The sequence below is a fragment of the Sciurus carolinensis genome, chromosome 14 (genome assembly GCF_902686445.1).
Source record: "Sciurus carolinensis chromosome 14, mSciCar1.2, whole genome shotgun sequence".
NCBI classification, from domain to species: domain Eukaryota; kingdom Metazoa; phylum Chordata; class Mammalia; order Rodentia; family Sciuridae; genus Sciurus; species Sciurus carolinensis.
In genome coordinates, this window is record NC_062226.1 from 7,528,716 (window position 1) to 7,554,720 (window position 26,005).

The 26,005-nt window shown below is 53.8% G+C and overlaps 2 protein-coding genes and 1 long non-coding RNA gene across 8 annotated transcripts in view; 2 read left to right on the top strand and 1 right to left on the bottom strand.

Moving 5' to 3' along the window:
- Eng (endoglin) overlaps window positions 1-7,073 on the top strand; it is a 32,658-nt gene extending 25,585 nt beyond the window's left edge. The window contains exons 10-16 of the mRNA XM_047523835.1: window positions 809-946; window positions 1,162-1,200; window positions 1,587-1,703; window positions 2,002-2,253; window positions 3,090-3,144; window positions 4,027-4,128; window positions 4,261-7,073. Coding sequence (XP_047379791.1) covers window positions 809-946; window positions 1,162-1,200; window positions 1,587-1,703; window positions 2,002-2,253; window positions 3,090-3,144; window positions 4,027-4,128; window positions 4,261-4,385 — 828 coding nt within the window. The 3' untranslated portion in view covers window positions 4,386-7,073. The remainder of the gene's footprint in view (window positions 1-808; window positions 947-1,161; window positions 1,201-1,586; window positions 1,704-2,001; window positions 2,254-3,089; window positions 3,145-4,026; window positions 4,129-4,260) is intronic.
- Window positions 357-23,871, bottom strand: Fpgs (folylpolyglutamate synthase). Of its 4 annotated transcripts, none has more exons than XM_047523840.1 (15): window positions 14,094-14,115; window positions 12,422-12,550; window positions 12,279-12,332; window positions 12,131-12,195; window positions 10,419-10,533; window positions 10,223-10,300; window positions 10,054-10,115; window positions 9,850-9,952; window positions 9,465-9,542; window positions 9,072-9,231; window positions 8,902-8,991; window positions 8,210-8,360; window positions 8,029-8,104; window positions 7,281-7,347; window positions 357-6,353 (listed from the first exon to the last, which is right to left on the bottom strand). In XM_047523840.1, the coding sequence occupies exons 2-15, from the start codon at window positions 12,536-12,538 to the stop codon at window positions 5,944-5,946; spliced, it is 1,626 nt and encodes a 541-aa protein (XP_047379796.1). In that variant the 5' UTR covers window positions 12,539-12,550; window positions 14,094-14,115; the 3' UTR covers window positions 357-5,943. The 4 variants fall into 4 exon arrangements, with proteins under 4 accessions (XP_047379796.1, XP_047379792.1, XP_047379795.1 ...); XM_047523836.1 differs by lacking the exon at window positions 14,094-14,115 and adding an exon at window positions 13,726-13,909; XM_047523839.1 differs by lacking the exon at window positions 14,094-14,115 and adding an exon at window positions 13,495-13,625.
- On the top strand, window positions 13,569-20,157 carry LOC124963996 (uncharacterized). 3 transcript variants are annotated; one of them, XR_007104869.1, is made up of 4 exons: window positions 13,569-15,357; window positions 17,440-17,654; window positions 18,749-18,852; window positions 19,954-20,157. It is a non-coding gene; the product is annotated as an uncharacterized LOC124963996 (long non-coding RNA). The 3 variants fall into 3 exon arrangements; XR_007104871.1 differs by lacking the exon at window positions 18,749-18,852 and having other exon boundaries at window positions 13,570-15,357; XR_007104870.1 differs by lacking the exons at window positions 18,749-18,852; window positions 19,954-20,157 and having other exon boundaries at window positions 13,573-14,946; window positions 15,223-15,357; window positions 17,440-18,310.
- Window positions 23,872-26,005: the final 2,134 nt, after the last annotated feature.

A 26,005-nucleotide genomic window follows, 5' to 3' on the forward strand; every position in this document is an offset into this window, starting at 1 on the left:
TTCTCACTGACTTGTGAAATGTAGCCAGGTACAGGGTTTGAATTTCAGGCTCATGTGATGCTGGAGCTTCCCCGATAGCCATTCTCTCTTGGAAAGCTAAGGTGGCCCTAGGTAACGGGCTCAGAAGCAATCAGAGGCGTGTCCTCGAGGAGTGGATGTGGGTTAGCTGGACTCAGGTGGGACCTCCAGCAGCCCACTCAACTCTGAGACTCCAAGAGTCTGATCCAAAGAGGGTGACAGAAATTCTAGGGTTTGATTCTTCCAAGATGGGTTAGCAAACTCCAATTCCCTGCCTATTTTTGTAAATAAAGTTTTATTGGAACACAGTCACAATCATTCACTGATGGCTACTTTCAGGCCATGAGAGCCAAGTTGGGGAATTACAACAAAGACCATAGGGCCCACAGGCCTGAAGTATTTACCATCAGGCCTATTATAGGAAAAGTTTGCACACCCCAGATCTGAAGGCGGATACTGCTGGTGGGGTCTGTGTGCCCCTGGGGTGGAGTGATGATTATATGTGGAACTCTAATGAATGGTTTTAGTTATAATAGTTCTTTATTTGAAGAAAAACATTAAGTAGGAAATCAGACTTGTGAATTGATCTTATTGTTTAGCACAAGGTGGAGTCCAAGAAGAAATAAGTTCAAGACAAGTTTTCTTAAATGGTGCAGGATGACAAGGTCTCACAAAGAGTAGGGGAGCAAAGGAGCTGGGGTTAGGGACTGCTGGGCTATGAGCAGTCCTGGGTGCTGGGGCAGGTCCCAGGGAGCCCGGGCCTCCTGACAGTGCCACCCTCTGGACCCAGGCTCTGAAGTGCACCATCACCGGCCTGACCTTCTGGGACCCCAGCTGCCAGGCCGAGGACAGCACTGATCAGCTCATCTTGCGCAGCACCTACTCCAGCTGTGGCATGGAGGTGACCACACACATGATCAGCAATGAGGTAGGGCTGGGCCGGAAAGGTGTCCCTACAGCTGTCTCCCCCGTCCTCCAGGCTGAGGGGTGTGGCGGGGAGCAAGGTCTGGTACTCAGTTGGAACACAGGAGAGGCTTGGCCACTGCTTGGCTCAGTCTCCACATCCACAAGATGGGTGTGTTGGGTGGGAGACCCTCTGGGGTCCTTTCTGGCTCTAACCAGCTCCCTGCTCTCTTCCTGCAGGTGGTTATCAACTTCCTGTCAGGCTTATCACCACTGCGGGTAAGATGGATGGTCACCACGCGTCCACTTGGTCCAGGGTCTGCTGCTGGGGCTGGGGCCAGATCCTGTCCATCCCCCTGTCTCCAGTGTGCCTCAGTCTCCCCTTCTGTACACGCGGGAAGTGCTGTCCAGGGTTCTGCCCTCAGCCTCTCGAGTCAGAGGGTTCTAGCACACACTGGCCGTGCCAAATCACTCAACTTGGGGAGACACTGTTTCAAGTTAAAAAATGAGAAGGGCTGGGGATGTGGCTCAGTGGTAGGGCCCCTGGGTTCATCCCCAGTGTGAAAGAAGCCAGGGAGGAGGAGGCGAGAGCACTGTGGCCAGCCCGCCCCTCCTTCCTGGCTGGTGCCCCCCACTGAGCAAGTCTCCCTCTGGTGCTCCCACAGAAAAAGGTGCAGTGCATCAACACCGACAGCCTCTCCTTCCGGCTGGGCCTCTACCTCAGCCCGCACTTCCTTCAGGCCTCCAGCACCATCGAGCTAGGGCAGCAGGGCTTTGTGCAGGTATTGGGTGGGCCCGGTCACTCCCCAAGTCCTCCGGATCCTAGGACTTAGGTGCCTGTCTTCCCACCATTGCTACAGAAAAGACAAGAATTAAACTTCCAGGGGAGGGGCAGATAGGGATGACATTGCTCAGTCACTGATAGGCATGTCCCTCTTCCTATTTGCCCCAGGCTGGCCCCTGTCTGTCCTACTGGGAGGATTCAGGGGTGGGAACTCTGCCTCTGGCTTTTTTCCAAAGAGCAGAGGTGGAGGGTCAAGAAGAGTTGCCCACACCCCTGCCTGCCACCTCTCCATGCAGGTGAGCATGTCCCCATCGATGCCTGAGGTTGTGCTTCAGCTAGACAGCTGCCACCTGGATTTGGGGCCTGAGGCGGACGCCGTGGAACTCATCCAGGGCCGGGCAGCCAAGGGCAGCTGTGTGAGCCTGCTGTCCCCAAGCCCTGAGGGTGACCTACGCTTCAGCTTCCTCCTCCGCGTCTACATGGTGCCCACGCCCACGGCTGGCACCCTCAGTTGCACTGTGGCCCTGCGTCCCAGGACCTGGTCCCAGGTGAGTGGACCCTGGGCCAGGCCCAGCTCAAGGGTGGCTTCCATCTCTGGCAGGGACGTGGCAGCCCAGGGGTGCGGGAACAGCTGGTGTCGGGCAGAGCCACAGTCAGCTTGTGGTTTGACAGCGGGCCATCGGGCACTCTCGAGCCACCTGCAGCCCCTCTGGTGGGATTGCTTCCTCTTGGGCAGGATCTGCAGCTCCCATATCATCCACTCGTTGTCCTTCTGTGTATCTGCCGTCCCGCCTGTCCATGCGTCAGTACTTCCACCGTCCCACCCAGACACCCGTCCATCCCCCAGGAGTCTACCCACCCATGTGGTGTTGTCACCAAAGTGATCTTAGTTGACAGGGGCCCTGGGGAAGGACACAAAATCCTGACTTTCTGCCTTTGCTGGTCTCAACGCTTCACTGTCCAGTGAATCTGTTCTCAGGCACAGCCCTGGACACACTTTCGGGGTGACCCCAGCTCTTTGCACAGAAAGGTCTCCACTATCCAAACCCCCGCTGGTGTGTGAGGCTAGGGAGGTCTTTGGGGCTGCCCCTCAGTGGGCCTCTCCCTCCAGCCAGCAAGTCTGGCTTGTCACAGCCCCACCCAGGCTCATCACTCCCAGGTATGTGCAAGCATAATGGGTGTTCCCACAGTGCTCAGGGCCTCAGGGGCCTCAGGGCCTCACCGGAAGGTCCTTGGCAGGAGTGTCACTCGATGCCCTCCCCCAGCAGAGATCCCGGGCTTGCCCCAGCTCCCTGCTAGACAGTGGTGGAGGTGGGTCACAAAGCCAGGGAGCCCGGGTGCTGCCTCACAGAGCCTGGGCCACACACCGCTCTCCCCTCCCCAGGAAGTCCACAAGGCTGTCTCCATGCGCCTGAGCATCGTCAGCCCTGATCTGTCTGGTAGGTTCCTCTGGGCCTCTCTGGGGTTTGCTCTGGTAGCTGCGTGGGAATCAAGGGACAGCTGAAGGATCTCAGGGGAGCAGTCCTGGAAGGAGGGGCAGAAGGGTCCCCAGAATCCCAGTGGCCGGAGTAGCACACTGTAGGCTGCATCTTGATGAAGTCTCTGCTCGTGACCACCCTGTGGCCTCTGGTTCCCTGCCCAGGGCTCTTCTCCACCCGCTTGGTCACTCACTGACCTTGCTCAGGGGCAGGGCCTCCTGGATGGAACACCTTAACGTGGTACTGGCCTTCTTGCTTCCTTGAGGCCCCCAGTGTGGAAGGTGCCCCTCCAGGTCTTTACTAGCTCCCCCACCAGCAGAGGTGGGCAGGCACCTGTCATCCCGGCAAGGGTGGTACCCCAACCCACAGCCAGGGCAGAAAAAGCAGGGCAAATGCCCCTCCGCACAGGTGAAAAGAATCGGAGGCTCACGGGGAGCCTCCTGTCCTGTGGCCACACAGGAGGTCAGAGGGTGAAGGGCTGAGGCTTGGGACAGCTCTTGCCGAGCTGAAGAGCCCTGGGAGGTGCTCTGGCCTAGTCCCACTTGGCAGAGGCTCCGAGAGGGGCAGAGGCTGACCTAAGGGCACAATGCAGGGGGGGAAGGCCCTGGAGCCCGAGGCCCCTCATTCCTTACTCACACTGTACCACCCTTACTCCCTGGCAATGGCTCTGCCCGCCTCGGGAGGCCTGGCTGACGGGCTTCTGGGTGAGGGTCAGCTCGTGGCCATGGTGCGACGAGCACACTCGCTAGATGAAAAGAAGTCAGGGTCAGTGCCTGGGCCGGAGCTAGTACCCAAACCGGGCTCCGGCCGCGCCCGGCACTGACGGCCACCTTCCTGGTGCAGGCAAAGGCCTGGTCCTGCCCGCCGTGCTGGGCATCACCTTCGGCGCCTTCCTCATCGGGGCCCTGCTCACCGCGGCGCTCTGGTACATCTACTCGCACACGCGTGAGTATCCCAGGCCCCCCGCAGGGAGCACCCAGGGCCCCTCCGCACCACCTCTGGGAGCCCGGCAAAGCCTCTGAGGGAGTGGGGAGCCCTGGCCGGGGCCCTGACCTCCGCCCCTGCCCCCGCCCCCAGGTCCCCCCGGCAAGCGGGAGCCCGTGGTGGCGGTGGCTGCCCCGGCCTCCTCTGAGAGCAGCAGCACCAACCACAGCATCGGGAGCACCCAGAGCACCCCCTGCTCCACCAGCAGCATGGCGTAGCACCCGGCCCGGAGCCCCGGGGGCCCCCAGCCAGCCCTCACCCAGCCGGAGAGACTGAGCAGCCAGGAACTCTGCCCGGGACCCCAGTGCCTCCACTCAGGCGAGGACGGAGCATGCTCTCTGCACCCGCCCTGCCCGCCTCCCGCTCCGAGGCCTGCTGCCAGTGGGAGCACCAACCTGGAACATCTGGGGGTCCCCCCACCCCACTCCACAGAACCTCCAAACCCAGGGGCCGTGGGACAGAGCTGCGCAGGACCACAGAGAGAAAGACCACTGCCTCCTACGTCCACACTGCTGTTGGAAACTCAAGTCCCTGCCACTTGACCCGGATGCTGCACTGGCGAACGTGCTGGGTGGCCCAGCTGCCCAGGCCGACGCGCCTCCTCCATGGGAGGAAGAGGGCCCAGCCAGAGCCACCTTGACCTGGTTCCTGTGGCCTCACACCTGAACTGGTACAACTTTGGTGGGGAAACAAGCCAAGGGGCACTCAGTCTGGGAGCCCAGAAGGCGCAAGAACCGTGGGGTGAGGGAGCCTGGTTCCCCGACCCCTGACACGTGGAGACCCCTCCGAGCCACTGGGCAGGCAGCAGGTGGAGAGTGGCCAGGCTGCTGGTCCTGGGCTCACCCCTGTATATTCACCATCAATAAATCAGACACGAAACCCATGCTGGGCTGGCTGGGCCGAGGGGAGGGGCCTCTAGAACAGCAGGGGCATGGTCAGCATAGAGCAGCGCTGCCCGCTAGGATGGCATCTTGAGCAGCGGCAGGTGGCCAGGGCACAGCAGCTTTGATTGAACTAGTCCCCTCTGCTGCTCACAGTCCTGGGACTGAGGCTGTGAGAAGCCAGACACCAGGAGGCGCTGTGCACCTTGCTCTGGGGCTCTCGGTTCCCATCCTGGACCTGCTGCTCACTGGCTGTGTGACTGTGGGTCTCCCATGGTTTCAGGAAGCTAAAGTGGGTGCACCTCTCAATTCATATGGCCTGGGACATCAGTCCAGGCTTCTCGTCACAGACAGGCCACCTGAGGCTCAGGCAGGGAAGCCTGGGCTCCCTCTACACAATCCGGTTCCTGCACCAGCTGCAGCCCCAGCCCTCTGTTGTCTGATAAGGTAACTAGAAGAGCCCATCCATTGTTTTTCCATTTAAAAAAGGGCTTTAATTCACTCCAGCCGTGCTCTTTCCCAGGGTGCTCAAGGCAAGGGCTCTCCTTCCCCAGAGGCCCTGGGAGAAGGGAATCTATCGCCCAGCCCCAGGCAGTTCCCTAAGCACGGCCAGGCAGCTCACTCAATGAGCTGGGTCTGAGCCAGGTGGCAGGTGGGGTGGCAGGGGAAGTGGGCTGGGCTGCAGGCCTCCTAAGACAGGCCCCTGGGAAGCCCTGCTGTCCAGGCTGCAAGCAAGGCACAGCCTCAGAGACCGAGGACATTCTGCAGTCCAACTCCACAGCCTGGGATAGTCTCAGAATCAAGAAAGCAGAAATCAAAAGGCACCTGGTGTAAGTTCATGGAGCCAAGGCAGGGCAGGCGTGGGAGGCTCCCACCTCCGGCCCCACCACCGTGGCTACTGGGACAAGGAGGGCTCCAGCAGCTTCAGGACACCGCCCACAAGGTGCAGGCTGCCTGTGACCAGCACGTGGACAGCGGCAGCCTCACGCAGTACGCTGGCCCCGCTGCTTGCCATGGGGTGGGTGAGGAGACCCCTCGGGGGACTAGGAGACTGGAAGACAGGGTCCCGGCCTTGGCTGATCCACTGCAAGGCGTGGGAGATGCAGCTGAAGACCAGGGAGCTGGTGCCACAGGGGTGGGGCTGGTGGGGCGCCAGCTGCAGGGGTGCTGGCCCTCGGGGCTCCAGGCTGGAGGGGCTCCAGAGGCCCCGGCTGGCCTGCTCCTCACCCAGGCAGCTCCAGTGCTGCTGGTGCTCCAGGCAGCGCAGCAGCACCTGGTCCAACGTCACCGTGAAGTTCTGCTGGTCTGGGGTGCGGGGACAGGCATGTCAGTGAGGGGGACAGGGACAGGGAGTGGGGCTGCGACAGGAGGAAGGGGAGAGTACATGCTGCGCACCTAAGTTTAGCACCAGGCTCGGTACACACGCCACGGCAGCAGACTCTGCTAGTGGTCCCCACAGCGAGGGACCTGCGGCCAGGCCAGCTCAACCAACTTTCTAGGGCTGGGAGCCGGCCAGAAGCTTTGCCCTCAGCTCCATCTCTCCCCCCACCTCGCGACCCTCCTCAGTAATGAATGTCCAGGAGGGCCTAAGTATTTCTGGGGAAGCTGGTTAAAAAATACAGATTCCAGAACTTTCCCCAGTTTGATGCAGGGCCTGGAGATCTGTATTTTTTACGATATTTCAAACTTTTTAAAACCATAATGTGCAGTAAAAAATCATTCTAAATGGCAACCCATTATTCACATATTTATGTATAATCCTAGAACAGACTCTTGGCCAAACTATCTACCTTTACTTCATGCGATGCACACTGATATTTTTCTAATCTACTCTTTTTCATTTAAAGTAACAAATATGGGTTAAGTTGAGGCCCATTAAATTAATTTCAATAACCGGGGTTGGGGATGTGGCTCAGTGGTAGAGTGCTTGCCTGGCATGCATGAGGCCCTGGGTTCATTCCCCACCACCACAAAAGGAAAAAGACATTAATAACCATCACACTGGGCAGTAAAACTTGCATTTTGAAAAGTATTCTCCTGACCATTCTTTTTCACTATTGCAGCTATGTGACACAAATTCAAAATGTACCACAGGGTACTTACATGGTAAAACAAATCAACCTGCTATACAACCTGCAGTCGGGAAGCCCCGTCATCACATATCCAGAGCAGTCCACCTCAGTGCCCCCAGCCCCTTGCCCACCCCCAGGGACCACATCTGTCACCTCTCACCTGCATTGCCTGTGGATGCCACCTCTGTCAGGTTGGGGCAGAAGACAGCATAGTCGAACTGGCAGGGCTTGAAGGCCAAGGAGAAAGACATGGCATCACGCTCTGGAGGGGATGTCACCCACCCAGACTTCCACCTGCCACTCAAGCTGTCTGGAGGTGCTGCCCCGCCCTGAGCTAGAGTGACACTGCAGACACCCAGCCGTGGCACCAGTGCCACTTCCATCTGCCTCCATGTACCCTGTCTGGCCTCTGGCAGGGCGCCGCCTGTTGTACAGATGGGGGAAGGAGGCCTGGGCAGGCACTTGCTAAAGGTCGCCCAGCTGGGGGGCAGGCCCCAAATCCAGGGGCCTTGCACACATAGACAAGGTTCTGGATATGAACAGACTCAGCTTCCATGTCTGCAAAATGGCAGATGATCCCTAAAAGCCACTTCAGCCTTGACGGCCTGTGGTCACCCCAATTTCCCCAGAGGAGGTACCTTAGTGGCAACCCCATTTCCTGAGAGGCAAGCTGAGGCTCAGGAAAATGCCGTGCCTTGTCCAGGGTCATATGGCAGTGGCTATGGGGGCCTGTCTTGTGAGTCCAGAGCCTGCACCTTTAACCACCACGTGGCCCTCGTGTTCACATTTGATCCTCAGCACAGTTCGGGAAAAGGGAACAGAGCTGAGGGAATCAGGTTCCCACAGGGTCACACAGTCAGAAGCACAGCTGCTGAGCTGCCAGCAACCCCGCCCAACCAGTCCCTCACCTGCAGCAGCTTCAGCAGGGCCGCCGGGTCCCTGTCCCCAGTGGAGTTGAAGAGCAACACGCGCACCTCGGGCCCACTGCACCAGAGACAGACCAGGGTCGGAACGGGACCTCCAGTCCCTTCTCTGCAGTCCTACCCCAGCCCTTCCCAGGGCCCCGCCCCTGCCCTGCCCCGTCCTCACCAGCTGGGCCTTTCACTGCATCGCAGGGCCTGGCGAAACCAACGCACGCAGGCCTGCACACTGCTGGTGGTGTGCGCCCCATCCAGGTACCAGGTGAGGGGCCCCCGCCGCAGCACTTGTGTCCGGCCTGGCCACTCTGTGTCCCGAAGCCCTGGCAGAGGCGGGCAGGCAATGCTGGGGATCCTCCCCAACCCTAGTCCTCAGCTCTGCACAAACACCAAGCCCACTGTCCCCACAGCCACCATTGAAGGGCATCAGCCCAAGAGCCTCTTACTGGTGCCAGTTGGTGGGTTTGGGGCTTGGTCTGCCTCACCTGTTGGAATCTTCCAGGCCCCTAAGAAGGGGCTGCTATCGTAACTATTTCCACTTGACAGCTGGAGAGCCCTGAGCTCACAGGGCCAGTGCTGGGGCTAGGGTGTGGTCTGAGATCTGCTCCAGGACTGTCACTAACCCAGTGACAGCTGGCCTGGCACACGGTGGCACCATAAGCTGTCACACAGTGGACACGATGACATTATTTGCTGGAAGGTTGGGAAACCTGGGCTCAGACGGATTCATGACCTCAAAGTCAGGGAGGTACTGACCCTTAGGTACCCTCTTGAAGTCACCTCCCAAACAGGAAACCAAAAGAAACAGCTCAAGGGGCACAAAGACACGAGGTGGTCTTGGCTGGGCAGGAAGGTCCAACTCACCATGCCGCATGTGGGATGTAGGCTGGAACACGGGGGCCAGGGGCAGCGGCCATGGCACACTTGGCCTGGACACCCGCAGCTTCCCAACGCCTGTGGAGTGTGTGAGGCCCAGAGACTCAGGACCCTCTGAGGCAGGCTCCCACGCACCGCCCACCCGCCTGCCCACTCACCAGGCCACGTGCCCTGCTGGTCTCGCCGCTGCAGCCAACAGTGGGCCAGCTGCAAAGCTAAGGCCGCGTTGGATCGCTGGTGCTCTCCCTCCAGGCCCAGGGTCAGCGGCGGCCCCCCTTCCTCTAGGGCTTCCAGTGGTGGGCACAGGTAGAGAGGACACTGCAGGGAGATGGGCAGCAGGTGGGCAGCAGAGTCGCCACCACCACCTTGCCCAGAAGGCCCTCCCAGCCCTGCTCCCAGAACCCAGCTGTGCTCCAGGGGACCAGCAGCTGCACAGGCGAGGCAGCTCGCTCACTGCACACAGGAGCAAACTCAGGTCCCCCAGGGGAAAGCGCCTGTCCAGCCGGCTCGGACACACCCCACCCTGCTGCCACCTGATGCATCAGACTCACTGAGATCTGCTGGGCTCGATCCCTCAGTACAGCCAGGGGACCTTCCGGCTGGAGCACGGTGAAGGCAGGGACGCCATGCTGCACGGGTCAGGAAGAGTGAGATGGCTGCCGAGGGTCCTCCACCTCCCCTCTCAGGCCCGCACAGAGCTGGGTCTGAGCTGCCGCTCAGGCTCTTGTCCCTCAGGTTTCAGTGGGGAGACTGAAGCCAGGGAGGGGCTCGACCTGCTCCAGTCACACTGTGGCGACTGGACAAGAACCCAGACCCTGCTAATGGCCAGGACCTGTCCTAGTCAGGACACAAAGGGCCTGTCCCAGCCCACTCCTCTGAACCTGAGAGCCAGGGCCAGGCCTCCGTGTACCTCCCTACCCCCGGCTGCCTGATCACCTTAAAGATGCCCCCTTTCTGCCACGCAATCTTCTCCACTGTGTCCCCCAGAAGGCTGACGTGGTCGAGGCCAAGAGAGGACACTCCGCACACCACAGGCTTCCTGCAGAAGACAAAAGGGTCATGATGCCCGGCCCTGAGCCATCAGGCAGCAGATAAGGCCTGGTTCCTGGCCCCACTCCCGTCCACAGGGGCCGCCTTCACCTGATGATGTTGGTACAGTCGTAAGCCCCGCCGATGCCCACTTCCACCACGGCCAGGTCCACCTGCAGAAAACCAACGGCATGGCGGGATGCCACCTGGGACCAGGAGTCCCAGCCCGTGAGGTTCCTGTCTCCGACACCTCAGACAGCCTTCTGGGAGGGGCACGCACCTTCTCTTGGAGAAAGACGTGGAAGGCCATGAGCGTGAGGAAGCGGAAGTAGGCCGGCATGGAGACACAGCTGTCATCCTGTGGCACAGAAGCACGTTAGGGATCTGACCCCCAGAGCCCCTGCTCTGGGATGATGGGGTCTTAGAATGTGCAGCGCCCCTCCCCTGCCCACCCAGCAGCCGTCCAGCACGGGCACCTTGGTCTTCTCCAGCCGGTGATAGAGGCTCCAGAAGTGCTTGGTGAAGAGCTCAGGACTGATGGGCTGCCCGTCGATGCGGATCCGCTCACGCACCTGCACCAGGTGGGGAGAGCTGCCGGGAGACGGGTCATCGGGACTCTGTTCCGAGCCCAGGGCCTTCCCCGCCCCTGCTGTCAAACTTGTCTCTGGGAAGACTCATCTGACCACGTCACTCCCCTGTTGAAGAGCCTCCCAAGGCTCCTGGGGCCCTCAAGAGAGACCCCGTTCCTTGCCACATCCTCCCAGGCCCTTGCGGGGCTGATGTCACTGGGCTCCGTGCCTCACTTCTCCCTGCCCCAGTCCCTCCCGCCCCCATCCTTCCCTTCCTGTCTCCAGGCCTTGGCGCCTGTACTCCCTGTACCTGACCTGGCCCTCCTCCTTCACAGGTCAACTAAGAAACCGCCTTCGGGAGGGAGGGAAAGGCCCCTCACTACTGTCCTGGTCCAGCACGTTTGAGGGCTCCAAAAGTCCCCTGCTTTCCTCATCAAATACCAGCCAGTCCCTCTGCTACACCATGTCTGTCTGTCTGACCTCAAGGAAAGGCCCATTCTTCCATGGTTATGCCGCCTCTCTGGGTTGGCCACAAGGCCACATGGGCCCAAGTCAATGGTTAGGAATTTTACCCAAAAATATTATTTTAAAAGACAGATCATTGCCTTGTAGGGTAGGGGATCACGTAACATTGTGGTGAATGATAGACCACATATATGGCAGTGGTCCTGTAAGATTATATCCTTTAGTGACATCACAGAGCTCTTAGTTTGTGTAAGTACTGTTATGGGCTTGGATCTGGGATGTGTCCCCAGAAGCTAACATGTTGAAAGCATGGTCCCCAGTACAGCAAGGTTCAGCAGTAGGGCTTTTAGGCAAGATTATATCGTGAGGGCTCTGACCTCATCAGTAGATTAATCCACTTACTGGATTAATCCATTGATAGCTGAATGGACTACTGGAAGGCAGGACCTAGTTAGGGGCAGTGTATCACTGGGTGTGCCTGGAGGGGTTTATTTTCTCCCTGCTCATTCTCTCTCCCTTTCTCTGCTTCCTGGCTTCCAAGAGCTGACAGCTGTCCTATGCCATGCTCTTCTGCCATGATGTTCTGCCTCACTCAGGCCCCGAGCAACAACCGAAACCTTCAAAACCATGAGCCCAAATAAACGTTTCCCCCTTTCAGTTGTTCTTGTCAGGAGTTTTGGTCATGGTGATGCAAAGCTGACTAACGTAAGTCCATCTATGGTGTTCGCACAACAAAACTGCCTAACGATGTACTTCTCAGCACATCACTAAATGATGTGTGCTGGATTTGAATCCTCAAAGACTCTCTCGTACTGAGTTCCTCTCTCCATTTCTTTCACCCTTCGCCCTCAGCCCCCATGGTACTGGGGATTGAATCTGGGGCCTTGTACACGCTAGGCAAACCCTCTTCCACTGGACCATATCCCCAGCCCATGTTACACACTGAGGTTACAGTTGCCTCCCCCAACTTTTTTCACTGTAAAACTTAAGGCCTGCTATAAACTTGGACCAGTATGGTAAGTACTAAGTGAATGTTTGTTGAATGAATAAATACTGGGCAGAGGGACATGCAGCTGACCTTCTAGGGATTACCTCGCCCTTGTTCCACAGTTTCCCAGAGAGCTAGGAGACACAACCCTCCACAACTCGGTTACCTAAAGAATCCTGTCTTCAGGCCATAATTCCGGAGGATACGCTCAGTGAAGGCACAGGTGGAGCCCTGGAAAGAAGAGATATTATGTGGACAGGCCCCACACCACCAGCCTACCAAGTGGACACCTACACATGGGTCCTGTCCCTCACCTTTCCCTTGGTCCCAGTGACATGGATGATATTCAGTTGGTCCAGGTCCTCCACCTGGAACAGAGAGATGAGGACCCCACATCAGCCACAGCAATCTCAGACAGATGGGGGTCAAGAGTGGTCACAGGTTTTTCCTTCCTTACCTGCAGCCCACTCCGTACCAGGTACACTTCCATGGCTTCCAGCTGTGTCTGAGGATCACCCCGCTCGCGCTTCACCTGCTCCAGGTAGCTGGCATTGGTCTGCAGAGTGTTGAGCATGCGCACAGCATCCTGGCAACCACAGTCCCCGGGTAACAGGTTTAGGTTCACTAAGGGTCCTTAGGGGCAGAAGCACCCAGCATACCACTGGCCAAGCCAGGGTCCTAGGCCTACCACGACAGCCCTTCTGCCCAAGCCTGTAGGTTAAGCAATGGGGAGAGAGCAGTGGCATCTTTCCAGCTCTGGCAAAGGGAGCCTGGGGCAGTTCAACCCCACCCAGGGAGTGCCAGGCAGAGAGGGTGGCAGGACTAACGGAACCAGCTTTGCTTCCTGCTCTGGCTCCCTAGACCTTAATCCACTAGGCCTTTGCCCTCATACTCTGGGCTTGGCCCAAATTCCCTCCACCGAGATATTGGCCCCTACTGGGCTCAGGCCAGACTGCATGCTAGGATCTTAGAATTCTGGAATTCCTGCAGGAGTCTACTACACCCAACCCCGAGGACTATGGAGTTCCACATTCTGACCCGGGCACAGCTGCTTGAAGCAACCAGGTGGAGAAGAGCAGGGTCTTCCATCAGAAGGGGCAGGTAGATACCACATCTGGAGAGGCCACAAGGGCACTGGGAACAGGGGTGCTGTTTATTTCTCCTCAGGTCTCAGACCCAGTGTCTCTTGCCCTGGAGGCTTTATGGGTGGGTTGGAGGCCCCAGTCCTCTCAAACCAGTGGTACCAGCCTGCCGGGCCTTAGGTTCTGGTCTGGTAACTAGCTCCTGGAACAGCATCCGCAGACGTTCCCTGTTTTCCAGATTCTTGGGCCCTCCACAGCTCCTGATTCCAGGTTGCCCCACAATTACAGGTCCTTGGGTCCCTAACCTTCTGAATCCCAGGGACTTCATCCCCAGATCCATACTCCCGGATCTTTCAAGTCTGAATTCCCGAATTCTTTCCCCCTGCTTCCTCCACCCAGCACTGAAGGGGTTGCTGTTATTCCCTGAGACCCAGTTGCGCCTCCGGACCTCACGATCTTATCACCAACGCCCCTTCCTTCTCCAATGCCGGGCACTAACAGCCTAAGAATTCCCAGATTCGGCGACCCGGGCCGACTTCCTGTTCCCTGTCCCCGCCCCCTGAGTCCCCCAGTCCCAGGTTGCGGGTTTCCCCTTCAGCAGGCGGAGCCCGGATGCTGTGCGGCTCAGGCCCGGCCCACGTGTCACTGCGCTACCGCCCCCCGCCGGCCCACCAGCTACCTGATACTCCATGCCGGGCTCCTGCGGCGCCGGCCACGCGCTCAACCCCCGCCGCGCTGCGCCCTCGGGCGTTGCACCACGCGCAGGCACAGCTGCCAGGGACAGAGCCGCGCACAGGTGGCTCCGCGCCCACGACATAGTCCCGGTGCGCGGGACAGCTAGGCCGGGGCGGGACACGCCCCGCCCCGCCCTGACGCGCCCCTGTCCTCGGCCAATCAGCGCCGCCCGAGACCCCCCACTGCACCAATAGGAATCGGCGCCTTCCTGCAGCGCGTCCGGGCGTGGGGCAGGACCCCGGGCGCCGGGCGGCTCCCGGGTGCTTCCGAGGGGCGCTGCCCCCGCCGCCTTTCTTTTAAAGGGATACGCACTCCTGTCGTCACCACCCTCCGAAGGACCCTGCTGCACGTCCCGAAATAGCCAGTCCCAGTCAGCAACCTTCAGCCCCTGCTCCTGGCCGGGATCAAATGACAGAGCTGGCGGACACCTTGTGAAGGTCACCGAATTCCGATCCCGAAATGCCCGGACTCAGGCAGGCTGGCACTAGGGATGCGACCTCTGGCCTCACGAACCTGACAATCAAAGCCCGGGCTTCTACAGTCTTAGAGCCCCTAACCGACCCTGAGGGTCTTGGAAGGCTTCCTGGAGGAAGCGACATCCCAGCCGAAGCTGGGTGTGTGGGCAAACAGAGAAACGTGTTTGAAAACCGAAGATCGAAGAGAATTGGGCGCTTTCACCTGGCTGCTCCCAGTACCCGGATGCTAGATTTTCTGCAGAGTCAGCCTCATACAGAATTTGGATTGAATTTGATAGCATTAAAATGGTTTTATGGAGGAAGGACATGATCGGATTTGTACTTTGGAAGCGCCCTGGGGCTGTGTTGCAGTGTGGAGAATGGATTTGAGAGGCATGGGCGTGGGGTAAGCAGTAATCCTTCCTAACTATGGGTGAGGAGGACCCCCATTTGTGCTGGCATGAAAATGTGGCATGGTGCAATCCTTGTGACAGCTGAGGCCGGGAAAGGGAGAGGGAAAATCCCTAGATCAAAGACCATCCTTCAGATTTCCACTCCCTCCCTCCCTCCTTCCTGCATTGGGGTAAATATTTATCAGAGACTGTTTGATTTGAAACAAGCAAGCGATGTTTGGGGAAGAGCCCATCACTGGAGGACTTCTGCCCTTCGCACACTGCTGGCACCCCAGGGTCTCTGTGGGGGATAGAGAGGTACTTTCCTATCTTGATTTCCTTCTTGTTTAATCATTGAAACTTTGTACATATACATGCACGTTATTTAATAGCTGCATAAACATAATACGAAGCTTTAAACACTTTTCTTTTGCTTATCCTCCCCCAGCACACACTTCCTTCTTGAGTAACTCTTACTGATAGCCAAGTACGTGCATCCCATAATTTTCTAGGCTCATTAAATCACAAACACGCTGGACATCTTTAGGGTCTTGATGCAATATTTTGATGCCTCTTAATTTTCTTATTCAACAGTAAGCTTATAGGGAATCTTCTAGACATGTGCTGGACCAGAACGTGTTCTAAACACCATCGACCTGGTTGCTCATGTCATCCTCAGCTCAACCCTATGACATAGGTACGAGCATCTTCATCATTCTTGCTACACAGGTGAGGAAACCCAGACGGAGGAAGTGCAGTCACTTATTCAAGTCACAAAATCAAGATTTGAAGTGTGGGGGTTGGGGAGATAGCTCAGTCGGTAGAGTGCTTGCCTTGCAAGCACAAGGCGCTGGGTTCGATCCCCAGCACCCCCCCCAAAAAAAAAAAAAAAAAAAAAAAAAAGATTCGAAGTGTGGCCCCAGACCTTATTCTCAGTCTCTATGACCCTCTCCCTGCTTCCCTAGGGACACTGTAAGCTTTGCCCACTGTTTTAGTCCCTTTTTTCACTGCTGTGACTAAGGACCCGACCACAACAACTGTAGTGGAGGAAAGGTTTTTTTGAGGGCTCACGGTTTCAGAGGTCTTAGTCCCTAAAAAGCCAGCTCCATTCCCCAGGGGCTCCAGGTAAGGCTGAACATCATGGCAGAAGAGTGAGGGAAGCAGCTCAGGTGGTGATCAGGGGGCAGAGAGAGTCTCCACTCTCCTTGTACAAAAGATATACCCCAAAGCCACGCCCCAATGCCCACCTCCTCCAGCCACGCCCACCACTTCAGTTACCACTCAGTTAATCCCTATCAGGGGATTAAATCACTGATTGTGTTAAGCTCTTATAACCCAGTCATTTTTCCTCTGAACCTGCCTGCATTGTCTCACACGTGCGCTTTGGGGGACACCTCACATCCAAACCTTAATTCCTGCTGAAGGGCGTTCCCTCTTCTGTGAGTGTTTTGCTTCTTTTGCTGCTATGACTAGGCATCTGCATCCGGGCACTTTTATTTCTAAGCATCAGAGTGCATGGAGTGCGAGGGTTGGTCCAGGATGTTTGCACTCCTTTCTTCCAATGTAGGAACCTGTGCATCCCAACAGCTGTGTGTGAGGAGGACCCCAGGCCCCTGGGCGAACAGTCCCACCTCATGGTCTCCATGTATCTCCCTGACTGTGGCAAACTTGGGCATCTTTTGATTTGTCTATTACAGTACCTGCCTCACTCGTCTTTGGCCCTTTTTTCTAACATCTGTTTGTCACCTTCTTGTCAATTATAAAAACATTTTTTGGGGTCAGGCATGGTGAAGCACACCTGCAATCCCAGTAATCCCAGGGAGGCTGAGGCAGAAGAATAATAGCAAGTTCAAGGCCAGCCTCAGCAACTTAGGGAGATCCTTTCTTAAAATAAAAAAGTAAAAAATAAAAAGGGCTAGAATGTAGCTCAGTGATAGAGCACTTGCCTAACATGCACAAGGTGCTGGGTTCAATCCCTGGGACAGCAAAATTAATAAGTGAAATCACAGACATTAGTGTCAACTCTGTCCTCTGTACGGCAAGTATTTTTTCTGCACCGAAGGAGGTGACACTGGACTGTAGACCATTCCTCCAAGAATGAGATGCTAGAAGCAGACTTCCTCTTCTGAAGCAAGGTGGAAGGCGGGGCTTGTCTACATTCCTTTTGCCTTTTTTTTTTTTTTGGTTCTAGGGATTGAACCCAGGGGGACTCTACCACTGAGCTATATCCTCTGCTGTTTTTTTTTTTTTTAATTTAATTTATATATTTTTTTTTAAATTTAAAAAAATTTAGTTGTAGATGGACACAATTTATTTATTTATTTATTTATTTATTTATTTATTTTGGTTCAGGGATTGAATTCAGGGGCACTTAACCCCTGAGCCACATCCTCAGTCCTTTTTTTGTATTTTATGTAGAGACTGGGTCTCACTGAGTTGCCTTGCTAAGTTGCTGAGGCCAGCATTGAACTTGTGATCCTCCTGCCTCAGCCTCCTGAGTCGATGGGATTACCAGCATGTGCCACCACATCCAGCTATTTTATTTATTTATTTTTATGTGGTGCTGAGGATTGAACTCAGTGCCTTGTGTGCTAGGCAAGCGCTCTTACCACTGTGTTACAACCTCAACCCGCTTTTTAGTTTTTATTTTGAGACGGGGTCTCTGTAAATCACTGAGGCTGGCCTCCAACTTGCAATCCCCCTGCCTTAGCCTCCCAAGTCACTGGGATTACATGTGTACAGCACCTCGCCCTCTCTATATTACTGACTCTGATGCTTAATTGATTTCCTTTCCTCCTGCCCTGAGCAAAGAAGTCAGGATCAAGCCTCCCCTCTGACAGGGCTTCTCTGGAACAGGTGAATTTACAGTGCCAACAGTTTGTCTCCTTGAGCTATAGATCTCAACTGTACTTGGAAACAAGTAGACATAAAGGTCAAGAAACAGCACTGAAAATTCTGGAGATCCAAACTGGTATCATCCCAGTTTTGCAGGGAAATTATAAGTGAAGGCCACGGCTTTTGGTCAGGTAGGTCACCATCCTATGGACCCCTGTTCATTCCATAGTTTCTGAGGATGATTTTCAGAGTGATGCTGGGAACTGTGGGTGTGTGTGTGGTCCTGGGGATTGATTGGATCCTGGTTTTAATTTTGAGACAGGGTCTGAATAAGTTGCCCAGGCTAGCCTCGAACTTGTGATCCTCCTACCTCAGCCTCCCAAGTGGCCACCTGCCCAGAAATGCTGGGACACTTTTAAGTGTGAAATTTCAGGGTGAGAAGTGGGGTGGAACGGATTTCTGTTCTTTTCCTCGTTAAACATTTTTCTTTTTGTCTTTCAGTTCTAATATTTTTGCACATATAATACATCATTCAAATAGTCAAAGTTTTAAAATTTTGTGCAGCAAGCAAAAAACCTCCTTCCTGGGAGCCCAAGTCTGAGTATCCTGATTCCTTCCCCCAAAGTAATCAATACTACTAGTTTCTTGTAATCTCTCTAGAGGTATTTTATGCATTTATGAGCAAATATAATTATGTGTTAATTTCCCTTTTATGCTGATAGATAGTAACAGGATGTGGATAGGTGAGTCTACCCTGTGTTTTTTCCATAAAATCTTTTTTTTTTTGTACCAAGAATTGAACCCGGGGAGCTTAACCACTGAGCCACATCTCCAGCCCTTTTTTTTTTTTTTTAATTTTAGTTGTTGGTGGATCTTTATTTTATTTTTTTACACGTGGTGCTGAGAATTGAACCCAGTGTCTCACTCACGTGTGCTAGGCAAGTGCTCTACCACTGGGCTACAATCCCAGCCCCCAGCCCACTTTTTATTTTGAGACAGGGTCTCACTAAATTGCTTAGGGCCTTGCTAAATTGCTGAGGATGGCCTTGAACTTGCAATCTTCCTGCCTCAGCCTCTTAGCTGCTGGGATACAGGTGTGCCCCGCCCCCTGCCCCGCATCCAGCCCATAACCCTTTTTTACGCTTTTGTGGTGCTGGGATCATGCTAGGCAAGCGCTCTCTCGCTGAGCTACCTCCCCAGCCCTCCACAGCCTTTGTCCAGGACCTCATTCTGAACTGGGTCAGTACACCAGAGCTCCCTTGCTGACTGATTCGTGTTTTTGAAGCCACGTGGCACTCCATGGTGTGAAAATACTGCTGCATGTCGCGCTGGTCTCCCACGAGTGGATGCCCAGGTCGTTGGCAATGTTTTGCCATCAAGGGTTCACAGGTAACTTTACCCTCACTGTTTCTTGCAACCAAAGGATAAGTTCCAAGAAGTGCAATTGCTGGGTCAAAGGTGATTTGTGTTTGACATTTCCATACATAGTGCCACATTGTCCTCCAGAGAGGGGTGTCGCCCTCTGGCAGGGCACCAGCCACCAGTTTCCTCACCTCCTCCTGAACAGACTGCACTTGCCAATGGAATGAGTGGAAAAGTGGATTCTTTTTTCTGGAGGAGGAGAGGTACTGGGGATTGAACCCCAGGGTGCTTAACCACTCGCCACATCCCCAGCTGATGATATAGTTCAGTTTTTAAATATTTTATTTAGAGATAGGGTTTCGCTGAGTTGCTTAGGGCCTCGCTAAATTGCTGAGGCTGGCTTTGAACCCGTGATCCTCCTGCCTCAGCCTCCCGAGCCACTGGGATTACAGGCGTGGGCCACTGTGCCCTGCCCCAGTTCATTTGTGATACAGGTCTCACTAAATTGCCCAGGCTGGCCTCGAACTTGCGATCCCTTGCCTCAGCCTCCCAAGTAGACTGGACTATAAACATGTGCCACCATGCCTGGCTCCTTTGTACCTTTTGGATTTTTTTTTAGTTGTAGATGGACACAATACCTTTATTTTATTTATTTATTTTTTTATGTGGCACTGAGGATCAAACCCAGTGCCTCACACACAGTAGGCAAGTGCTCTATCACTGAGCTACAGCCCCAGCCCCTGTACCTTTTGGATTTTGAACCCTGTGGTGGTGTTGACATTTCAAAATAAACTCTTTTTTTCTTTTAAATGTGTGTTATGAACAGGTAGTGGTGGTGCACACCTGTAATCCCAGCAATTTGGGATCAGGCTGGGCAATTTAGCTAGACCCTGCCTTTAAATAAAAAGAAAGAAAAGTCTTGGCAATGGTACAGAATAGAAGACACAGAGACAAAGCCACATCAGTACAGGTATCTCATACTAGATGAAGGTGCCAAAAACATTCACTGGAGAAAAGAGAGCTTATTCAACAAATGGTGCTGGGAAAACTAGAAAGTCACATGTAACAAAATGAAATTAAACCCTTATCTCTCACCCTGCATGGAACTCAACTCACTGTGGATCACAGATTTAGCACTAGAACAGAGACCCTGCACCCACTAGAAGAGAAAGCAGACCCAGATCTTCACCACGTTGGCCTGGGACCTGACTCCTCAACAAGACCCCTAAAGCACAAGAAGTTAAATCAAGAATCAATAAATGGGATGGACTCAAACTAAAAAGCTTCTTTTCAGCAAAAGAAACAATAAATGTGAAGAGAGCCTACAGATTGGAAGAAAATCTTTACCACATGCATCTCAGATAAAGCATTAATCTCTAGATTATATAAAGAACTCACAAAACTTAACACTAAAAAACCAAATAACCCAATGAATACATGAGCTAAGGAACTGAACACATTTCACAGGAGAAGATATGCAATCAATCAACAAACATATGAAAAAATGTTCAACATCTGTAGCAATTGGAGAAATGCAAATCAAAACTACTCTTAAGATTTCATCTCACTCCAATCAGAATGGCAGTTATCAAGAACACAAGCAACAACAGATGTTGGTGAGGATGTGGGGAAAAACGTACACTCATACATTGCTGATGGGACTGCAAATTGGTGCAACCACTATGGAAAGCAGTTTGGAGATTCCTCAGAAAACTTGGAATGGAACCACCATTTGACCCCAGCTATCCCACTCCTCAGTTTATATCCAAAGGACTTAAAATCAAAATATTACATTGATGCAGTCACATCAATGTTTATAGCAGCTCAATTCACAATAGCTAAACAACTATGGAAGCAACCTAGATGCCCTTCAACAGATGATTAGATAAAGAAAATGTGGTACATATGTATATATATATATACATATATACATATGTATATATACATGATAGAATATTACTTAGCTTTAAAGAAGAATGAAATTCTAGCATTTGCTGGTAAATGGATGAAGTTAGAGAATATCATGGTAATTGAAATAAGCCAAACCCAAAAAACCAAAGGCTGAATGTTTTCTCTGATATGGGGATGCTAACTCACAATAAGTAGGGGAGGATAGGGAAGAATAGAGTTACTTTAGATTAAGTAGAGGGGAGTGAAGGGAGGGGGGAAAGGGTATGGGGAAGGAATGATAGTAGAGTGAAACAGATATTATGACCTCACATACATGTATGACCCATGTGATCCTGTAATTTGTATAATCAGAAAAATGAGAAATTACTCTCCATTTATGTATGATCTATCAAAATGTATAAATGCATTCTACTGTCATGTACAACTAATTAGAACAAATAAAATTAAAAATAAAAAAAAATTTTTTTGAAGTCTGGGGATGTAGTTCAGTGGTCAAGCGCCCCCTGGACTTATTCCCCAGTACTGCAAGAAAACAAAAACAACAAAAAGTGTTATGAATTATGGTATAAAAACACGGGGGGCTGGAAACATGGTTCAGTGGTAGAGTACTTATCCAGCATACATACAGTGGTAGGTTCAATGCCCAGTACACAAGGGAAAAAAACCACTGTTTATAGAATAAGCCTAGTGATGAATAGCATGGACCTATTATTGAGAAAACAGCCTGGAAGTATTCTCCAAGTGTTGACAGTGATTAGCTATGGGTAGTAAGACTAGAGGAGACTATTTTTTTTTTTTTCAGCACTGGGGATTGAACCCAAAAGTGCTTTACCACTGAGCTATGGTCCTAGCTCCTTTGATTTTTTCATTTTGAGACAGAGTCTCTAAGTTGCTGAGGCTGGCCTCACACATGCAATCCTCCTGCCTCAGCCTCCTGAGTTACTGAGGACCTCGCTAAGGTGTGCACCATCGTGCTCAAGTCTAGAGGTGACTTTTATCTGCCCTTTACTTACTTGTATTTTATAAATTTTCTTCTAGTTTAAAAAAGAACCCATTTCTACAATACTGGGTGGCAATGTTGAGGGGCCAGAACTGACCTGGAACCAGGTATGGCTGGCAGCTGGCTAGGCCATAGAAAGCCTCACTTCTGTCTTGCTTCCTCCCCAGGGACCTGAGCACTGAGCTGGTGGAGACCTCCTCTGCTCAAATCTGAGGGCAGCTGTCTTACCAAGTTTCAGAGAAAAAAAAAAAAGGAATTGCTTTTCCAATTTGTTATCTCATCCTTGAAGCACAGACTGTCTTTGGTATCCGCTACCCAGAGTGTAAAATCTACCGTGTTTGCCAGGCGCAGGGGTGCACGCTTGTAATCCCAGCAGCTTGGGAGGCTGAGGCAGGAGGATCGCAAGTTCAAAGCCAGCCTCAGCAATTTAGCAAGACCATCTCTAAATAAAAAGGAATGTGGCTCAGTGGTTAAGTACCCCCTTTGTTCAGTTCTTAGTACAAAAAAAAAAAAAATTCTGTGTCTCTTCCACACCAGGTGCTAAACCCTGGCACAACTTCCCCATTTTATATGTGAGGAAACAAAACCAGAGAAGAATCACCTACTAACGTCATGAGCAGGCAAATGGCAGAGCAAAGATTCGGCTTAAACGCAGCTCTGATTGACTTCAGTGGCTACTGATCCCAGGCCTCTGATCAGGCTGGGACCCCTGGCTACTGTTTTTAACTTGAGTTCTTCCTAGACAGCACATGCTGAGACCGTTGCACACATCACCTCGTTTAACCCTCACGCTGCCCCTTGGAGGAAGGATGTATTCCGAGACCCATTTCTCAGCAGACAAAAAGGCCTGATAGCAAGAGTGGCTTAGTCATTTAGAGTCTGTAACATCAGGTCCAGGCCCCAGGCTCCAGTCCCAGGTCAATCCTGTCCCTACTCCCACCTAGACTGTGCCTGGGAAGATGACTGGGGTCACCTGGTCAACAGGGCTCTGGCCTTGAGCTGGCTCTTACTTGAGGGAGACGCCACAGCTGGTGAGAAGCCCCAGGAGGTGCCAACGCTCCCAGCCCCTGGGGTGTGCCCTCAGATCTCTCTCCTGCTGAGGGAGGCAGAGGACTCCTGCTGAAAATGTCCCATCCGTGTCCTTGGCTGTCACTTTACCTCTCTGGGGCTCTACAGTGAGGTGGCCTGGTTCACCACTCCCAAACCCTGGCCATCCGGGCCACCCCTCCTCCACCGCCTGCCTGGGGGATGCTGCGCCGGCCCCAGCATCAGTGTTCATAGCCAGAGCTTCGGGTCGGTGGCAGCCTTGAGGCCAGTGCCTCCTCCCCTACAGAGGAGAGAACGAGGCTGGGCAAGGCTGTCTGGTGTCTGTCAGGCGGTGAGTCCAGACCTCCCCTCTGGGGCCCCTGCGGCCCAGTCTGGGCCTCCATCCCAGCCGGTCTCTGCTCATGCTGAGCACAAAGTCCAAGGGCGGCTCTCCAGCTCCCACCCGGGCTCCCGTCCTGGGAGCCCCATATCCCCATGTTTCAAGCTGTGCACCTCCAAGGACTGCAGAGAACAGTGCCAGGGCTGTGCTTTGGCCCAGCTAAGGTAGTAACCTCCAGATGGCCCAGTCCTGACCTCCTCTAGACCTCCCTGCCGAAAAGCACAGGAAATAATGGCCCCACTCTCCGGAAACCTCTCCCTCAAGTTTCCCCAAGCACACCTTGGCCATCCCCACTGTCCAGTCACACCTCCCCCTGGGGCCTGCAGTCACTTCAACTGACAGCCCTTGAACCCAGGGGCTATTTGGGCCCACTGTACTCAGGAAGCAGGCTCAGCAAGGTGAGGCGCCTTGCCTCAGTCACTGGCTCACCTACCTGGAAGGAGGCAGCTTGGATCACTGGAGGACACCTGGATGGGCCCTGCCAGTCCATGGTCACTTCCCACCAGAACTTCTCAGCTACTGGCCAAGACGTGGGCAGGGACCTGGCACCTCTCATCCCTTGGTTTCCTGCTCCCCTCCCCCGAGTGAGGGGACTCACAGGTGTAAACACCTCTGCCAGGCCATCAGCAGGGACTGTGAGCTTGGCTGAGCCAGAGAGGGACGGGCGAGCTTGGGGACTCCCATGGCCTCCCCTACCCTGATGGGCATGGGGACAGTTCTGGCCTTTTCAGGCCGCAGAGAGGGATTAACCTGATAGGTTCCTGCCCTCGTCCTGGAATCAGCCCAGGGATATCCCAGTCAGAGCTGGCTGGTTTCCTAACTTCGGAATCTTTGTAGAGTTAAATAACAACCAGGCAGAGGTTAGGGGTGAGGTGGGTGGGAGGGGGGTGTACCTGGGAGACCTCCAACCTGGGCACGGGGCTGGGGAGGGCGCTCTGGGCCCTCCTCCTCTTCATGAGGGCCCATTTTGCTCTTGCCTTGCCAGACTAGGATGGGACACAGGTCCAGCAAGGGCACGGGGTGTCCTTGACTTAAGAGTCCAAGTCAGCTGGAGGAGGCCTTGTTCCACCACGTTGGTCAAAAGAAGCCAGAACGCAAAATCCAGTCCTGGTCTACACTGCATGGTGACATTAAGAGCACCTGCAGGCAACACATAGACATAAAGGAATATTACTCAGCCATAAAGAATTAAATGGATGGAACTGGAGACTATCACGCTAAGTTAAGGCAATCCCAAAAAACCAAAGGCTGAATGTTCTCTTGGATATGTGGATGCTGACTCACAACTGGCAGGAGGCGGGGAGTGGAGGTCACTAGATCGGACAGGGGAGTGGGGGGAAAGGAGGGGGATGGGAATGGAAGAGACAGTAGAATGAATCAGACATCACTTTCCTATATTCATATATGAATACACGACCAGAGGAACTCCATGTCATGCACAACCACAAAAATTGGGAGTTAGGCTCCATGTATGTACGATGTCAAAATGCACTCTACTGTCATCTGTAACTAAAAAGAACAAGTAAAACATTTTTAAAAATACAATTTTATTCTCCCAAAGGGGGGAAAAAAAAACCCCGCAAATGAGCTGGTGAAAAGCCTTCCCCACGTTCAGCCCAGCCGACCTGAGTCACCCAGCTGTATCCCAAGAGGAAAGCCCCACAAGGCTCTGCCGCGGGAGCACTTTTGTTCTGAGTCACACATTTCCCTCAAGAGGGGGACAGCACCCATGTCACACCAGTGTTTGGGCTAAGGCAGTCCCAGCTCCTCCCTGAGGTTGACTCTGGGAAGAACTAGGGTGAACTTGGAGCCAGGAGCTCCAGGGCTTAGGGCCTACTGTTTTAAAATATGGTTTATTGCAAGAGTGAAAACACAGGAACACAGAAGCAGGAGGGCAGACTCTGAGGACTTTATAGCTCCTGCAATTCCACCACCCCAGTCCCGGTTCCCCTGGGATTTCTGCTCCCGTGGTGCCCTGACCTGCTCAGTGGTCCTACTCCTCTTCTCTCTTCTTCCACTTTCTCATTTTCCATAGAATTTATTCCATAGACAAGTTTGGACCTGTTAGAATGAGTTCCACAGGTGGGAACTGCTCAGTTATTATCAAGTCTCGAATGGTCTGGTCCTTGGAAGGCACTTGACAAGGATGTCAACTCTGAGGCCGCAGAGGGACGGAGGAGGAGACCAGCAATTGCTCCTGAGACTGACAGGCGGACTGCCGGGCCAAACCGGAACCCTGGCTCGCCGGCTACCTCGGTGGCGGAGCACTTGCCCAGCACGCGACACCCGAGGCGCCATCCCCAGCGCAAGGTGGGGGACTTCATCCTTTACAGGAGACATTTCCCACTGGGCCAGCCCCTTAAGTTTTCTCGTTAGTCACCTCACGTTCAAAACAGGTCACCAGCCATTAAGGTTTCTGTAGATGTAATTGGTTGCAATAAGGTCACGCTAATACCAATGTGTGGCCTGAATCTGATGCCCAGAGTCCTCGAAAGAGAGACAGAGGGAAGAAGATGCCAGATCCACAAGACGACGAGGAAATGGCTGGTGCCATTCCAGGAGGCTGGGAGGCAGGATCAACAACTGAGAAAAACCCTCGCAAAAGTAAAAAAATAAAAAAGGGTTGGGGATGTAGCTCGGTGGCAAAGCACCTTGGATTTCACCCCAGGTGCCAAAACCAGAAAAAGTCCAAGCGTTCCAGGGACTGTGGCAGCCACCAGGGGCTGGGAGGCATCTAAGAGCCTCCCCAAGGAGCCAACCTCGACAACACCTATGGAGTCAGGGCCTCTGGCCTCCAGAACCCACGGGATAAGCTTGTCACTTCAAGCTGCATGTGTACGGCA

Excerpts from the sequence above, each read along its gene's own strand:
- Fpgs (XM_047523836.1), bottom strand. The coding sequence starts at position 13,863 with ATGTCGTGGGCGCGGAGCCACCTGTGCGCGGCTCTGTCCCTGGCAGCT. Across the intron at positions 10,534-12,130 it reads CTGAAGACAGGATTCTTTAG|CTCTCCCCACCTGGTGCAGG; the intron begins GTAACCGAGTTG and ends GTCTCCCGGCAG. Across the intron at positions 7,348-8,028 it reads CCCTGCTGAAGCTGCTGCAG|CCCTGCCAGTTCGACTATGC; the intron begins GTGAGGGACTGG and ends TTGGCCTTCAAG.